Source organism: Fukomys damarensis, unplaced genomic scaffold (assembly GCF_012274545.1).
Source record: "Fukomys damarensis isolate Sample0158 unplaced genomic scaffold, DMR_v1.0_HiC HiC_scaffold_14, whole genome shotgun sequence".
Classification (NCBI taxonomy): domain Eukaryota; kingdom Metazoa; phylum Chordata; class Mammalia; order Rodentia; family Bathyergidae; genus Fukomys; species Fukomys damarensis.
The window spans coordinates 26274821-26292455 of record NW_022900926.1 but is presented as its reverse complement, the minus strand read 5'-3'; the positions used below and the strand labels follow the sequence as shown (position 1 = coordinate 26292455).

The 17635-nt window shown below is 47.5% G+C and overlaps 1 protein-coding gene across 1 annotated transcript in view; it reads left to right on the top strand.

The window, feature by feature from the left end:
• Synj2 (synaptojanin 2) overlaps positions 1-17635 on the top strand; it is a gene marked incomplete at its 5' end in the record, with an annotated part of 103431 nt that overhangs the window by 27566 nt on the left and 58230 nt on the right. Inside the window, 2 exons of the mRNA XM_010625249.1 lie at positions 7825-7911; positions 16107-16377. Of these exons, the coding sequence (XP_010623551.1) occupies positions 7825-7911; positions 16107-16377 (358 nt within the window). The remainder of the gene's footprint in view (positions 1-7824; positions 7912-16106; positions 16378-17635) is intronic.

Below are 17635 nucleotides of genomic sequence, written 5' to 3'. Positions count from 1 at the left end.
TATTTTCATCTTTTCATTATCTCACATTATTTTCTTTTCCCTTATTACCTTTCCCCTACCCATCCCACCTTCCCTACACCTTTAGCTCCTTTCTTCCCATTTCTAAATGTCAGTAATCTTATTAGGATCTTATGTATTATTGCAGGTTATTCATACCAGGGAAACTATTCGGTATTTACACAATCCTCTTTCTATAGCCTCCCAAAGTGTTGTGATTATAGGCCTGTCCCCTAAGGCTGGGGGCTGCTGTGGTTTTTAATTTTCTTCTTGTTTTCCTTCTTGGTACCAAGGATTGAACTCTAGACCTTGACCTGGAGAGGTAGGCCACAATACTGAGCTAAATCCCTGCCCCCTACCCTCACTGTGGTTTTTGAAAGAAGCTTTGTGATGGGATAGGTGGGAGTAGGGGGTGGTGTAGCACAGTACTAGAGCATTTGCCTGGAATAAGCAATGCCCGGGTTCAATACCCAGTACATACATGGTCCAAGTTAGCATCCTTTCTTGCCTAGATAGTTGTAGTGCCTCCTAATTGATCTTCATGCTTTTCTTCTTGTCTCTCCTGCCCGCCTAGGTCTGCCTTCACCTGCTGTCACTTGTGTATCCTCTACTCATGTCCTTTTGTTGCCACACTTTGCCAAATGCATGCTCTACTGCACTCTGGTGTGGATGATTTTTGCTTGGTCCTCTGCAGGATCCCAGTGTCTAGAATGTGTGCCTAGAATTGTTGTTCTGTGGGAAAGCCTATAGAAATGAAACAAAAGGTATAAGAGGCAGGGGATATTCTTACGTATTTTTTAGACATCAAGTAAGGAGGGGCAGAATTTGCTAACGGACAGCCAAATGCAGCCCACAGAGGTGTGCATCCACCCACATGGTACTAAAAATAAATGGAGATTGGTTGCCAACACTGAAAAATCAGCAGTGTCCTACTTGTTTTTGCAAATTGCAGCCTTGCAGGCCCTGGCTGCTGTGCCCACCTGGTGGCTACTGGCAGCAACTGTCTCTCCCCACTGCAAGGGGTGTTCTATGGCCCCTCCAGGGGCTTTATTCATTCATTCATTACCTGCCTGACACTTGTACGTATGACTGGAAAGCCAAAAAGGATTTCTTCTTCCCTCAGACCTACCTGTGAAAATACAATGGTTGGGGCTAGCAGGGTGTGGAGTAATGTGGGAGGCCTGGTCTCAGGGAGTACAGCCATGGACAGCAACACCAGCTAGGGTACTGCAGCTGGAGTGGTTTAGGAGGATGCATCACACGCCCCGGGGACCACTTGGGGAAGAGGAAAAAGAAACTGTTTGTAGAGAGACTGTAGGGAATCCAGGCTATACAAAGACTGGCTCACCAAATAAGGACAGGGGCTGGGGATATAGCTCAGTGGCACTGTACCGCCTCACAAACAAGTGCAAGCAAGGTCCTGAGTTCATTTCCCAGTAACAAAAAAAAAAAAAATGTTACCAAGTGTCAGGGGCTGGATCCATCCCAAAAAAGATTTGTTGAAGCCCTAGCCCCCAGTACTGCAGAATGGGACCTTATTAGGAAATAAGAGTTTTTGTAACTGTGATGTTTCAATGAGGTCCTATTGGAATAGGGTGGGTCCCTAATCCGGCAGTGAGGGCTGTCCTTAGGAGATGGCATGTGAAAATAGGAAAATGGGGTGGAAAAGGCAGTGTGATAATAGAGGCAGAATCTGGAGTGACAAATCTACAAGCCAAGAAACCCCAAGGATCACCAGAGGACACTAGAAGCCAGAAGAGGCAAAGGAAGGACCCTCCCTGCAGGGCCAGAGGGAGGAGCCCTGCGCATACCTTGATTTCAGGTGTTTTTCGCCTCTGCACCTGTGAAAGAATAAATTGCTGTTTTAAACCTCCCAGTTTGTTTACAGTTTGTTCAGGGTAGAAAAATAGTCCTTAACACTTGATTATTGTATTTATGAAGGTCATAGCCTATTTGGAGTTATCCCTGTTTTTTTTTTTTAATTCCTATTTTGAGTTGCTGGGGTTGTATAAGTTAATGATAAAGTTGTTTTTATTAGAGAGTCAATAATTTACAGTAATAGAATGGGATGGGGTGGCCTTGCTGGTTTTGTTTGTTTTTAAAATACAAGGGTGAAAAGGCTTTTTTTAAATTGGTGTTTGTTTAATTTTCCTAGTGGCAGGGTGTGTGGTGTCCAATGCCATCTGTGATTCCTCAGAGGCCGGGGTCATTTTAGTTTCCAAGCTTCTCCTGGGGGCGTTTTCCCACCCCGATGTGTGGCCAGGACCACAAGGCTTTGTTTTGCAGTTTCCTGTCATTCTGTTTGATTAGCTCAGGTTTATTTGCATAGTGGAGTGAATGCACAAAGCCTTCTTTGTTTTATGGCTAGCCAAGTGAGAACCAGATTAACACTGCAGTTTAAGGGCTGGTGTGAAAGCTGTGCAAAGGTGCTGGGATAGAAAGAGATGTTGTTGGGATCAGAATTACTTTGTTGTGTTTATCAGCTGGTCTCCTGAGATGCCTGCCTGTACCTGTATGCTGGGAAGGTCTTGGCCATGGGCTTGGCCTGCAGGAAGGGAGGCTTGGATTTAATGCCCTGGAGCAGCAAGTAGGCCCTTTCTCTGGGAGGATTTCTTAGGCTCAGGAGTAGTCCAGTTCCGTAACAACGGGTTTATCATTGCCTCAGGCAGAGGGCTGTCCTCACCTGGGGCAGCGCACAGATCCTAAGAGGAAGAGGATTCCTCCTTATCTTTCCTGAATGCGTGGGCAGAGAGGAGGAGGCCTGTGTGCTCCCAAAAGGTCCACATCTCAGTCCTTTTGCTGCAGGTGTTGTTACAGGAAATGATAATGGAGATGAAATATAAAATATTATATCTCACAACCTGTTAACTGTTTGATACGCTGAGTTGTTGTTCTCTAGACATCAAAGAATGAGTCCTAGGAACAACAGAGATTAAGAGTAGGAAGATATTTATTGATAGGAAAATTTCTGAGGGGCTGGAGGGCTCCCTAGTGGGCAGCTGGGGACCCCATTTTACAGAGGAGTTTTATAGGGTGAAACCCATGTGGGTACAGTTTGGGCCACAGCCATGAACATCTGGTAAGGCTACAAGTATAGTCACTTAGGTAATAGTGGTCCAATTGGGAAACAAGTCATGTAACAAGCATGGATGGAAAGAGCAAAGATTCTCTAGGAAGTGGTGGGTCCAAAGGTCTCTGGTCACCCACTGAGGTGGTTGATTTTATCTACACGTCATTAGGCCCATGTTTGTTCTTTGAGAAAGTATGCAGGTCTGATCATCTTGTCTTTATCTTGAGGCCTGGTTTTCAGCCGCTGTGTCTCCGGTCACTGTTGGGGTGTTTCCCCTTTGTCCTGACCCTCTCAAGGGTCTAGCCCTATCTGACTGCCTATAATATTTCTACCCAGCTCATTTATCTATAATAATGTGGTCAGATTGAGGACCTTGAGGTGGGGAGATCATCATGGACCAACTGGGTGGGTCCAGTGTACTTGCTAGGGCCCCTAAAAGATGGAAGAGAGAAGCAGGAGAGAATGAGATGTGAAGCTGAAAGCAGAGATTAGTGCTGCAGTTGCTAAATTAGAAGGGAGAGGAAGTGGCTGAGAGCTAAGGAATACAGGTGGACTCTAGGTGTTAGAAAAAGACAAGGAGTCCACTTCTCTCCAAGAGATCTCCAGGTCCTTTTTTTTTCCCCCCTGGTACCAGAGATTGAACTCAGGATATTGCACTTGTGAGGCAAGTGTGGTACCACTGAGCTACATCCTTGGCCCCTCCAACAAGTCTCCAGAGGGAGTGCAGACTTGTAGACATCTTCATTTGAGCACCAGAACAGATTCCAACCTGCAGAATTAAAAGATCATAAATTTGTATGATTGTAAGCCATGCAGTGTGGTTATTACAGCCATGATAGGGGGCTTAGTGTATCATCTTGCCAGCCACCTCTCCAGCTGCACTAGGTTGGTGGAAAAAGTAGAACTGTAGCTTCCTAGACCTCTTCAAAGGGACTCTGGGACCCTAATTTTGTAGGTGCTTTGTTTGCTGTAAGTAACTTTCAGGGCCAGCAAAGTCTTATTATCTCAGTTCTGGGGCTTCTGGCTTCGCATAGAGATTTTATGATTTTATTAACTACCTTGAAGGTTACTCTGCCCTCTCCCTAAAAAAAAAATAAATAAATAAATATCCCAGTCAAGATTTGGGAGAAAATTATTCATTTATTAAGCTTGTTATTAACTTTTTGAAGTCATAATGTCAGGCTTGATCTGGCCATGACCTGGTTAATAAATACGTTGTTTAATTCCAAGCTACAGTTTTAGCAGATACGAAAAACCGCAGCCCACAGCAAAAACTTGCTGCTCCTTCAGGTGACTAAAGATCAGATAGAAGCCATGCCATCTCCACCTAGATATAGGCTGTGCTGTCTCAGGGCAGCCAGAACACAGAACAGGATGTTATACAAGAGATAAGGTGACAAAGTACAGCACAGCATCTTCCCGGGTGTCACCTCACCTGGTAACATCCATACATCTGCCTTGACTGCTGCGTGGACCCCAACCACAGATATTTGCTCTGATCTGTGTACGTGACAGACCACTTCCCAGTCCCTAAAGCTCCCTGCTTTTCCTTTTTTCACCATTAACAGCTTTCTGACCCTCAGTCGACTTGCACCCAGGTGAATAAAGTCTGTGCTTCATTCCCTTCCACTAGCCTACCTGGTTAGTCTCATTCCTCCTGCATTTGTCACAGTTAACTTCTTTGAAACTTTATTAAAAGCCATGGATCCTAGCTTGATAAAAATACATACCAAAAGTGCATACAATTTTAGAGACTCTGTGGATTTCCTCCAAAGATGTCTCTTGAAGACCCTGTATTTTCTGGGGACTTCCTCAGTCACTGTGGGTGAAGAGCCATACAGATCAAATGGCTACTTTCCTAGCAAGGCTCCTACTGGGCTTGCCAAGCTCCACCAGGCTCAGAGGATCCTCAGTGTTTGTGCCCCCATATCTGTAAATTCATCTACTCTCTAACATGTGTGTAACTCCAGGATCCAGACTCACAGCATTTTCATGGGCATTTGTGGATATGAGCAGAGTGGCAAAAGTTTGTGTTGCCCAGTGCAGATGTTCCAGCTGAGACCAAGCAAATTGACACTTTGCCTTGTGCCTCATACTATAAGATTTCTTTAGTGCCACATTTTGTGCATTTCTGTCACCAATAAAAATGATCCCCAAGCAGAGTGCTGAAGTGTTGTCTAGCATTTCTACACGCAAGAAGGTCATTCTGTGCCTAAAGGGAGAATACTTATGTTTGATAAGCTTCATTCTATTTTGAGTTATTATGCTATTGACCATGAGTTCATTGTGACTCAACCAACAGTTTGTGATCGATAGGCCTTCTTTAAACAGAAACACTCATGGAACAAGGTTATATATTGTTCCGTTGATAGAAATATTGACCAGAGGCTTGCAGAGACCAAACCCTGTATGTCCTCCCGGCACAGGGCTTCCATAGTCACTGGTGACTTTGTAGAAGGAAACTACTGCAAATAACAAGACACAAGTGTTTTTGCAAATTGTTGGCCTTTCCCATTCTGCTGTTAACCAGCCTTTCTCTTTAAATCACATCTTAACTGCAGTCCTTCCTGGAGAAAAGAAGGAGTAGTCTCTGGCCTCGTGGTCTGTCCCTCCAGCCAACAGCCAGCTGTCAGCCATGTTCAAACCTCAGCCTGCACAGATGTGTCCTGTTTGATGGAGGTGGGGGAGAGGCCTTTCTGTGACAGCTTGGTGCCTGCCCACTGCCTTCTATACCAGCTAGAGAAGACAGAGGAGTGTGCACACAGGCTGTGGGACAGGTGGCTCTCAGCCACCAGGGCTCACCTGGGGCTGAGGGTGGAAAGAGTGGGGACTCTGAAACTGTGTTTCCAACTATTGGGATATGTATAGTCTGATGAGTACAGGAGCACTGTAGGGAGACACTGGAGAATAGGAAGTCAGGTCTGTCCTAGACAGTGTGGGACAGTGGCTCTCTAAGCTGTAATGGCAGGACAGGTAGTGGCTAAAACTAGGCTCACCCTTTAAAATGCTTGTCAGTGCTTTCTGTGCTCGCCTCTCTTGGGTGGGAATCTGCGGAGGCAGCACGGAGTGATGAGGGCCATAGAGTCCCCAGTGCATCTGCTCCCAGGGCTGGGCAGGAAGGCCTGCTGTCTTCTGTAATTTCTTCACTTTTTAACATTGCATGTGGGATCTCAGTTCCTTGTTGAAATTCCTGAACTCCAGTCCACCGGGCAGTCTCAGGAAGACTCCTTTCTGAGGCTTGGAAGGACCAGGTAGAGAAGGAACCAGCTGTTTCTTTTCTCACCTGTTTCATCCACGTTTGTTTGATGTTGCAGAAATGCCAGCTCTGGGCTCCAGGGCGCCTCAGAGGCTCTGTTTGTGGAATTGGAAGGCTGATTGTTCATGCATGTAGAGAGAAGTGAGCTTTCTTTTTGTATTTCCTAACTGAGATTTGGCATTTCCTGCAGTGAGTAAGGTAAGCAACAGAACCAGTTTGTCAAGGCTTTGCCACCAATACAAAGTACAGATATTTTTACATGTCAGGAAATCCTCAGACAGCATTTATTCCTATTACTAGTTTGACATTAAGTTGTCCCCTTTTTATTTTTGTTAAGATGCTTGCAGTAAGGCACATATATTACTATACTATAGCATTAAAAAGTTTTATAACTAAAGTCTGATAAGATTGATAATGTATTTTGTGGTTGATTTTTTTTTACAGCTTTGAGATGTAATTTGTACATCATACACTTTACCCATTAAGTTATTAACTCCGTGTTTTTTAGTATATCTACAGTGTTGTGCAGCCATTGCCACAATCAATTTTAAAACATTTTTGTCCCCCTTAAGAGAGACAGACCCCAGAGTTATTAGCAATAACCCCAAATCCCCATTCTTCCAGTCTCAGCTCCTGGCAACCCACAAATCTATTTTCTGAATCTACAGATTTGCCTGTTGTGGATATTTCATATAGATGGAATATTTTTGAAGTCTTTTGTGAGTGGCTTCTTTCATGTTGTGTGATGTTTTTGTGACGGTACATTTAAAGCCTTATTTAGAGAAGGTGTCCACAGGCCTCTCCGGGCCCCTGCCCCTGTCCCTGCCCCTAGAATAGAGGGGTCCTGTGGCTTCCTGATGAAGGTCAGAGCTCCCTGCTAGCCTTTTTTGCTTTCCTCTTTCACTTTTAAACAAGGCTGTGCCTTGGTGTGGCATTGACAATCACTGCTAATTCCCAAGCAGGCAAGGCCTGTAGCTTGCCTTGTCACTCATTGGCCCCAGCCCTGGTTACTGTTATAGCCAGACCCCTCTGTTCAGATGTCCCCAAGGCAGAATGAGGTCCCTTGGAGAGTTCCAGTCTCCTGTGGCTGAGACTTAGGAAGGAAAGGCCTCCCAAATGGCTAATGATGCCTCACCTGTTCCTGAGTAGGTGGAATGGGATGTAGCATAGTGTTTCAGGCCAGGCCCAAAGTACCTACTTCCAGCTGGAAACTAAAACCCCAGCACCTTTGGCCGCCCTGGGGTGCACCACATCTTCCCCAGCCCCTAGGAAGCTGGCCGTACTTCCAGAGAACGAGCCTTTGTGGAAGGTCTGAATCCCTGAAGCTCTGTGATTCTTGCATGATAAAACCTCCAGGCCTGGTGTTTGTGGGCCGAGCTATTGTCTGCGTTTTCTTTTTCGTGTGGGTGGGAGCCAGCTTGGCAAGCGCAGTGTGAGTGTGAATGAATGGGCGGGAGCAGGAGCCGCTGCTGATGTCTGCTTTCCTGTGCTTTTCCCTCAGCTCCTGAAGAGAAGGAAGTCATTAAGGGACAGTATGGCAAGCTCACGGACGCTTACGGCTGCCTGGGGGAGCTCAGGTTAAACTCTGGTGAGTATCGGCTCAGTGGGGGCAGCCAGGACCCACTGTCCTGCCGTGGGGGCAGTGGAGTTAAGGCACTCTGTTTTAACTACTTCATCTCTTAAGATATTTCTATCTCTCAGCCTGCTTCTCCACGGGGGGAGATCAGTGACGAACACCTGACTACCACCTGTCTGGGGTGGAGGAGGATGTGGCTTCCAGCCCTGGGTGCCAAGGAAGCTCATCTTTATTATTTGCTTCCAGGGCCTGAGTTTTTCCAGAGTTCTGTTGGGGCTTCTGCTCCAAAGGCTGTTTGTCATTTAGGTGGGGGTGGAGGGGGGTCTGTACTCCCCCGCAGATGTGCCCAGGTAGGTGGATGAGGCCAGGAGACCGGGGCTGATGCTGGAGGCTGCACCAAAGGGTTCTGTGGGTGTGTCTTGAGGGAGGAAGCGTAGCTGGAGAGAAATGGAAAAATCCACCCCATACCTGCTGTCCAGCACCAAGCATGGGAGTCAAGGGAGGAAAGAAAACTGTGCTCAGACCTGGGTGGTGAGGTCTGCGGAAAGGGGAGAAAGCACACAGGCAGATGTGGGCATCCCTGCTCGGTCTGAAACTGGTCACAGCCACCTCTGTACCACCTCTGCAGCTCCTGGGCCTCAGCAGGTGTCCTTTCTTTCCTTCTCTCCGAGGCACCTGCTTCATGTGAGTCCTAACTGTGTCACCAGTGTCATGGCTGTGAGGTCCCGCAGTGGCCTTTGGGGCCAAGACCAGGGTCCAAGGTCACATTCCTGATTGTTGGTCCTGCTCACTGATGTGGCAATGGCTGTCGATCATCCAAATTCAGGCCTCAAGGGTTTTTCCCACATCCTGTGATAACGTTTACTGCCGTCAGTTTTCAGAGATCAAGGGTTTCCAAAGCTGGTAGAATAGTGCAGTATTTGCCAGTACTACTTTTCTGGTTCTTCTCTGTCATGGGGCACTTTTTCCTAAGCTCTGATGATTACATCCATCATTTCCAAATAGGAAATGTTTAGGAAAATCACTCAATGCTCAATGACAAAAGGTACTTTTTAAATGTCTTTTTTGTGCCCAGGGCTAGACATACGTAAACTTTCTCAGTTCTAAAGATAAGCCCACATGATGTTGCATCTTTGTCCCCACATGAAGTAAAGGAAACAGGCTGAGTGTTCTCCTAAGTAATTTGCCTCGGTGAGAAGATGGCCTGGGATTCAAACCCACATCTGCACCCTGCTGCTTCCAGACACTTGCTTTTTTCGTGCAAATGTGCTGCCTGCCAACAGTCTGGACTGGGCTCTTCCTTCCACAGTGAGCTTTATGAGGTTGCAAAAGATTCCTGTGGCCCTTGCCTTCCACTGTAATGATGGTAAGGATGATGCTAACACTGATTTGTCCTTGTTGTATGTAGGTTTGAAGGTTTTAATTTAACTCCGCTTTCCCAGTGACCGAGGTCAGCACAGTTATTCTTCTGCTCTGTACTTAGTGAAAGGGGTGCATCGACAGCTCCTGCAGTGTGCTCCATCTGCCACAAGACCCCTTTCTTCCCACTAACATCTCAGCACTCAGGATGGCTTGTAGTTAAATCTTACAACTAAGTTGGCAAGCTTTTTCGAACATAGATGAATGATTAACTTTGCATCTGACAGGGACTTGAATACAGGGAAGGACAGTAACGGGGCTCAAATTCACATTGATCACATGCCTATGGTACCATGTCTACCACCAGGGCTGGTGACTGGCTTCCAAGGAGGACAGAAAGAATCATGCCTGTCCTATCCCAGGAGGCAGTGACTTTTCCCAGAGTGTGGGAACCAGCAATTGTTCCTGACCAGGAGGGTAGCAGCCCCCAAAGACATCATAATAGTCAGTTAAGGCATCTTGGGGCCCCTGGCCACACAAGAATCAGTAGGTTATCTGTGGGGGCAGGAAGTGTAGGGAGGTGATTAACTCCCTGAGCTGCCCCGGCGAGGCCCTCCCTTCCTTAGCTGGAGTCCCCCTGTCGTTCTCCTGAGGACTGAGTGACAGTCTCCAAGTTGCCCAGGCCAGACCAGCCAAGCAGAGTGCATAGCCATCCTGGAGCTTGGGCATGGTGAAGATTGTCAGGTCCCCAGCCCTATTTCTGATGTTCTCTGAGACCTTAGCTCTGCCTGTTAAAGTTTCCCTGCAAGGTGGGGTTTTAGAAGTCTCCCTGGGTATGGTGAGCATGTTTGATTTTTGAAACTCAAGATCCTTTGCACTGTTTTCAGCACATTTTGGAGAGTGCCCAGGTGTATCTGGGACAGGAAGACTGGGCAATAAAATCAAGGTTTTGGGAATGGTTGGCTGCAACACAGTTTTCTTTTCTCCCTATAAGTCGCTGACCCAAAACTCTACTCTCCCTTGTGTCTTCTACCTATTGGGTAGTACTGAGTGTCACTCTAACTTTGTCCTGCATTGTGAGTGGCCCCCCGTTTGAAATTTTAGGCTGAAAGTCTCTACAAAGAACGAAACTTCCCCCTCATGTTCTTAATTTGGGATAAGTTGTTAAATTTCAGTCTACCTACATTAAAATAGCCTTTTGCATTAGAAATTAAGAAACACGCACAAAAATAATATTGAGACCTTATCCCAGCTTCTAATTTTTGTGGGAAACCATCTCCTTCCTTCCTAAAGTGCCAGCTGGGAGGGGTTGGAGGCCCCATGATTAGCCAAGGAGTTGAACCTCCTGTTATGTACCCAATACAAAACATAGAAAGCAAATATAACAGAAAAATAATTTATCACAATGATTATATGGACTTAACTGTTCTTTAACCCAAGCTCTCAAAATCTTTCTGCTTTCTTGCCTGAGGGTCTCCATTCAAATCCCAATCTGTAATGAACTGTTTTTCCTGGAGTTGTGCAGGGCAAAGCCTGTGATGCTGTACACATGACAGCCCAAAAAAATCTGTGAGAAGGCCCCAGCCTCACAATTGACTGACCTTCTGCACTCAGTTAATCTCTCTGGGGCTGGTTTCCCATCTGTACAACCAGAGAAACTGCCTCATCTCTATCCTGCGTGGATATTAAGAGCTCTTCATAAAGGGATGAACCATGGTAGGCTTGAAAACTACGGAGTGCTCCTCAAGCGCCAGGCAGGCTGGCTGTGGGAGTTTTGGGTACATAGTGTTCTATATCAAATCTTGAAACAGGCTGGCCTTTGCCAGTCTTAGAATAATTTATTTTAAAACTTATACCCAGTGGTGTGCTGGTAAATATTTGGTACCCAGCTCCTTGGGGTCAGGGGAATTGTTTGCCGATTTCCTTGGTGTAATTGTGCTAACCACACTGATTTCAGCCTGGGAAGTGATGCTGGCGTGGTGCGGTACACCCCACTTCCATGTTCCACGGTGGGGGGGAGGCAGGGGCTGGACCGTGCCTCTGCCAGTCTTGGGATAAGCTGGCCTCTTTTTAGCACATTTCAGAGAGGGCTTGAGGTATCTGAAGGATGGGAGGATCGGACATTTAAATTGGGCATTGTCTTAGTTACTTTCCTGGTGCTGGGACAGACTACCCGACGCCCAAACTTAAAGGAGGCAAGGTTTATTTTGGTTCACAGTTTGTAGAGGTTTCAGTTCGTAAATGGTTGGTTCCAAGGCAGAGTGGCATGACAGAGGGGCATCGCAGAGGCGAATCGTGAGAAACATCGGCACACAGGGAGGCAGGCGGCCCATGTCTGTGCATGATGCATCATTATCCCAACAGCCAGCCCCTCACAACCATGACAGATGGCCACTGCTAGTTGAGCCCTAGACCCTGTTACTATAAGGAGCTGGGGAATTGGGCAGCTTTGACTTGAAGGTGGGTTTGAAGACAGCCTGTTGGAGGAGGGATTTTCTAAACTGAGATTGAGGTTTGGTGTTTTGGTTTTTAAAAATTGTAGTAAAATATACATAGCCTAAAATTTGCCATTTAACCATTTTAAGTGTACAGTTCAGTGGCATTGACATTGTTATACATCCATTACCACCACCCGCATCCAGAACTCCCTGATCCCCCACTCTGGAACTCTGCTCAAATCCCGTTTCTCCACCTGCTTGTACAACATTGTCTGGACTGTGCGCCTTCTGCTCTCTGGGGTCTGTGTGGTCTGTCTCTGCTGTCTCCTCTCCCTCCCTCTGACCTTTCTCTGGCCATGTATGGTCTTGCTCTGGCTGGAGCACCTAGGCTTCTACATGGGAGGGACACGGAGACCACCTGATGCATCTCCCTGTGAGGGCTAGAGTCAGAAACTGTGGAGGGGTAGAAAGCACACAGCCCAGTCTTCTGAGTCTGATTTTTCCCTTACCACAAGATCCTTGCTGGTTTCAAACCCCTACACTCAGCCTCAATTGGCCACCTTTTTGGCCTTTCCTAGGCCTAGTTTTGGTCCTGCATCACAAAAGTGAAGCCCAGATCTGCCACTCAAGGTGAACTCACATGCACCAGGGGTAGGTAACCCTCCAGGCCTTTTTTTGTCCCCCAAGAACACCTCTATGGGACAAGAGTTGGCAGGATAGAGTCACACAATGTGGAGGGAGGAGGTCACTGGTGCTGAGTCATTAACCAGGTGACCCCTCTGTCCCCCTCCCTAGGTGTGGTCCAGGGCAGGAGTCTGGAGGCTCAGGACCATTCTTTCTGTGCCACACGATGTCCAGGGCACACAGACTGGAAATTCTGAAGGGATCAATTACCAGATTCTCAGCTCTCCCTTGGTATTGAGTTACCTAAGAACATGTTCATGGTGGAAGGGCAGGTTGCCATCCTCACTGTCCTCACCTGCTGTCCACCTTCTTCATGATATAAGAAGGGCACCTTTCTCCCTTCTGGATTCTCCCCATGGGCTTCGCTTGGAAGGTGACCACTTCTACAATGCCCTGCAGAGAGACAGTTCAAAAACATTGTTGACAATGCTGATTTCAGCCACATCAATGACTCAGTACCATTTCTGTTTGCAAGTAAGGCTGTTGCCAATTGTTTGCTTCCACAAAAACTTAGAACTTAATTGGTGTGAGATCTGACAGCATTGGAAACAATTTGTCAAGTCATTTTTTTTCTAGTACTGACTCTGAAGGACTTTGAAGAATTGAGTGACAATCCTATAATGAAGCTCTTTCTATTTGCAACAGTTTATTAACCCGAAAAAGATGGTCTAGCGTTTACATGTGCAAAATGAAAGACAGAATTAGAAGTTGCACAGAACACACTTCAATTCCACAATAAATAGTATTTACTTATGTTGCTGAGATGCCATCAAGACACATTTTACTTTTTGCATTAAGTGATTATTTGCCACAGTGCTTTATTTACAATGCACTGCTTACATTGTTTAACCATTGGAGTACTAAAAATAATTGCAGCGATAAACTAGAAGGAAATCCTCTTATACAGTGAGCTGAGCAGCAATACATACTCTTATAGGGTGATCAACAGAAAACAAATACAAAATATGGATGAAAGTCGGTATGGAAGTAGGATGGAGATATGGCTAGAAATTTCACCTGTGAAGGCAGAGCTTGTTCATGTGTTCCTTAAATAATAGATGGAGATGGGTATCCAGTCACTGAAGATTCCGTTGGATACCATAGTGAACGCCACAGTGGCTTATTTTTAATGTGTTAATATGTAGAATGTGCTGAAACAATTGTTATTCTTAAGTAGCAGGTGAAAACTTGTGGTATCACTTTTCAGATGAGCAAGAGGTGCTGTCTGGATCTGTTTGGCTGCCATAGCAAAGTTCCCTAGATAGGAACTGTGGCTTATGAACAATGGACATTTATTTTCCCAGTTCTGGAGGCTGCCAGTGCAAGGTCAAGGTGCCAATAGGTTTGGTGTCTGGGTGGTGAGAGTTCACCTCCTGGTTCACACGTGATGCCTTCTCTGTGTCCTTGTGGGATAGAAAAGGCAAGGGAGCTCTCTGGAGCCTTCTTAATAAGGAGCTGAACCATGCAGACTGCTCCACTGTCACTGACCAAGTTCCCCCAGAGGACCCACCTTCTCATGCTGTCACCTGTGGGTGAGGACTTAAGTGTATGAACGTCACGGTGTCCCATTCAGTTACAATGGGTATGTTGGTTGGCCACACCCTTGCTTATTGAAAACTGCTGGGTACCAGGAGCAGACAGAGTGGGCTTAAGGTGAATTCCATCTTTGTAGCTCCATTCCAGCATAAGCTAACGTGCTTGGGCAGTGATTGAGTTCCCCTGGGGACATCACCCTGGTGATGGTGGCCCTGCAAGAGTAGCATTGCTAGGTAGATTGGTTCTACCACCTGCGGGGGGCAAGAGAAGCAACGGGTCTGCTTGGCTTGAGTAACTTGTCCAGGTGGTGTAGCCAGAAAATGGGTTTGGATCCTATCTCCCCGACTCTGTTACCTTGGGAAGGCCACTTGAACTCCCTGGGTTTCCATTCTCCCACACCCTGTAAAATGAGATACAATAGTGGCCTTGGGAGAATGAAGTGAGTGCATGTGAAGTACCTGGAATATGTAAGTGCTGTCCTCGGTGTGGGCTCTACAGAAGCACCTAGTGGCAGCTGTCGTTTGCCTGCACCTTCCAGAGTCCCAGGACATGGGAGCCAAGTTCCCTGTGGTGGTAGCACCTTCCGTTTTCCTCATTTGTCTTGCGTGCCTGCTGCAGCACAGCCTTCTGAGCCTCCCCCAGGCCGCTGGCCTGTGCAGGAGATGCCGGCTGTCTTCCTGGCAGCCTGGGACTCCTGCCAGGGACTTGGGCCCCTACGCAGAGGCTGGTGAGGGAGTGAGGTGAGAAATCCACTTCCTGAGTTGGGTGGAAGGATAGAAAGCAAAAATTTCCATTCCTCTTCTCAAGCCCACACCTAGCCTGTCCTTTGTCTATGCCAAGGGACTTTGCTGATTGGTGCATTTCCCATCTATCAGGCAGTGGGGAGCTGTGGACTTGTCCCTGCCAAGGATGGAGACTCTGCATCTTTGGAGCTGAGAGCTGAGAATGCCAGCCGTGCCTAGGCCCACCCCCTCTACCTGAGAGACTCAGCCCTAACCCATTGCTGTGTCCAGCATGACTCCTTCATTGTCAGGCACACAGTGGTCTGATGACAAGAGTAGGGAGCTGTGACTCTGCAGGTTCCCTGCCACCCTGCATTGTATCAGCAGGCATGAGTCATGACCCACTTATTCAATGATGCTCTTTAATAAAAACCAGTCATTCTGTGCTGCAAGCCACATTCTTCCTCCTGTGAGTTGTGAAAAGGAAGTCTGGGGAGGTAGAAGTGGCTGTCTTTGGGGTCTTTCATCTGAGTGTGGAGAGATCTGAGGACATCTAAAGCTGTCACTCTAGACAGTGGCCATTGGCTGTTTAGAATAGATCTTGCTAGAAGAGGATCCCTTAAACCTCAGGACCGAACCAGGCCAGTTATCTACCCAGGCCATCTCTCAGACCCTGTCCTTTAATGGGGCAGGTGTCCCATTGTCCCTGGGCACAGCATTGCTATCCACTCAGGTTTTTTGTTTTGTTTTATTTTGTTTTGTTTTTGTACTGGGAGTCAAACTCAGGACCTTGCACTTATCAGGCAGGTGTGGCACCACTGAGCTACATCCCCAGTCCTGCCATCCACTCTTGACTCACACAGCATGGTTGTGAAGCCTTGTGTGGTAAGGGGCACAGAACAGAAAATGGGCAGCCACGGACGGCGTGGTGATGCTCCAGAGACTGTGCACCTTTCTACAGGCAGCAGGTCAGTGTGGTCTGGGTGACCTGCACAGGAATTGGTTTAGGACACATTTATCAGACTCCAGTGGTATGAAAGACAATGACCCAGAATCCTACCCGCAAGGAGCGCATCCACTGAGGGACACAGGCTGAAGGGAGGCTTTTGCTTTGTATGTAACCAGTGCTGATGGGGAGCTGTTGGTACATACAGGGGCACCAGGCCCTCTCTCTGGAAAGCAGGGAAGGCTGGCAGGTGAGTGGGGAGGGTGGGTTGGGGGGCTTAGGCTGCAGATGTGGAGAGGGCTGAGGTCTGGAAACTCCACACCAGAATCATCAGAAGATCCATTAAAGCAGACTGCTGATCCTAGAGAGGTGGGCTAGGGCCAGACCCCGAGTTGCCAGCAGCTTCTGGCACCCAGTGCTGTGGGTTTAGGTGACACCCTAGGTTTAGGTGACAGGGCTGTAGAGCCCTAGGCGTAGGTAACTGGCAGTAGAAACAGCTTTCTTATCTGATTCCACTTGCAGGTGGTGCTTCTCTGAGTTTCCTGGTGTTGGTGACAGGCTGCACGTCAGTGGGCAGAATTCCAGATGCGGAAATCTACAAAATCACTGCCACCGAGTTTTACCCTCTGCAAGAGGAGGCCCGGGAGGATGACCGCCTGCTCGCCCTGAGGAAGATCCTCAGCTCAGGGGTGTTTTATTTCGCATGGCCCAGTGACGGCTCCCACTTTGACCTGACTGTCCGGGCGCAGAAGCAGGGTGATGACAGCTCTGAGTGGGGGAACTCCTTCTTCTGGTGAGGGCCCCAGGTCCCCTCATTTTACATCAGAATTCTGGGTCACCTTTGGAGTGCTGAGATCATACCCGCTTTCTGCAGGATGAGAGTAAAACTGACCTGGGTTCCCTATCCTGTGAGCTCAGGGAAATGGGTTCAAGTGCTAGAAGGTCTCATAGATTTAGAAAAGAAAATCTGCTCTGTAGATAAAGAGCATTTGAGCCAGCATCTGCAAGTGCTTCTCTGTGTGCTGGTGCATGTTCAGGGCTCCTGCCTGGTTATCTCTTTGAGTGGCTCAAGAGCCCAGTTTCCTGCTGTGTCCAGATATTCCCAGCTGACATTTACAAAGCACTGTGTTTTAGGTACCCGTCTAAGCTCTCTGGGATGATAAGAGTCCTCATAATCTACAAGGTAGAGTCAGTTACCCCATCTTACAGATAAAGAAACTGAGGCATGAAAGGATATAGGAATTTTGCCAAACTCTATATGCCTCATAAGTAGCGGAGCCAGGCTTTGAACCCAGGCGTTCTAACTGAGTCAGCATGCCCAAAGTAATTTGTAGAAACGTGAAGACCAGTCTGGTGGGTTTCAGTATGTTTAGGGTCATCTAGCCATCGCTCCATGTAAGGATATGGCTATGAGTCAGTTATCAATGGGCTTTTCTAGGCCCTGGGGTGAAGATCCTGCCATGTCCTATGAAGGAGCCGAGAGGAGGTAGCGATTATGTAGGACAGGGCCCAGGCCTGCTTGCCAGTGCTTCTGCCCTCAGTTCTTCAGGAGATGGGAGAGAAGCAACAGTGATGGGAATCTTGGTCTGGGCTGGGTTGGGGGTTGGGCCGGAGGGAGCAACTGTAGAGGTACCAGGCTGTTGGAGTGGCACCCACTTCAGGGCATGGTGTTGGAACTCAAGGTGGAGACCATAGAACGGACAGCCAAGGCTCCAGGCAGAGTGGTCATAGTCTCCACTGCTGTGGTGCAGTGTCTCAGGTCTGGAGACCCACAGCAGGAATCGGTGGAGTCTACACTGCAAGTGGCTAGTAAGTGAGGGAGAGAGCAACAGGGGAAGTGGTCTTTCCAGGCTGCTTATCAGTCACACTAAAAATTGCTTCCGAGGACACTTAAATCCTTGCAGGAGAAACAAAGCTCTGTGTTCCTTTATAGATTCGGGTCTCTTTCCTCTGAGGTATGAGCTGTCCTCCCCCAGAGGACCAGGCACATGTCACTAGAAGAGGTTATTTGGAGTTATCCATTTGGCACAAAGTTCCTCCCCCTGCATCTC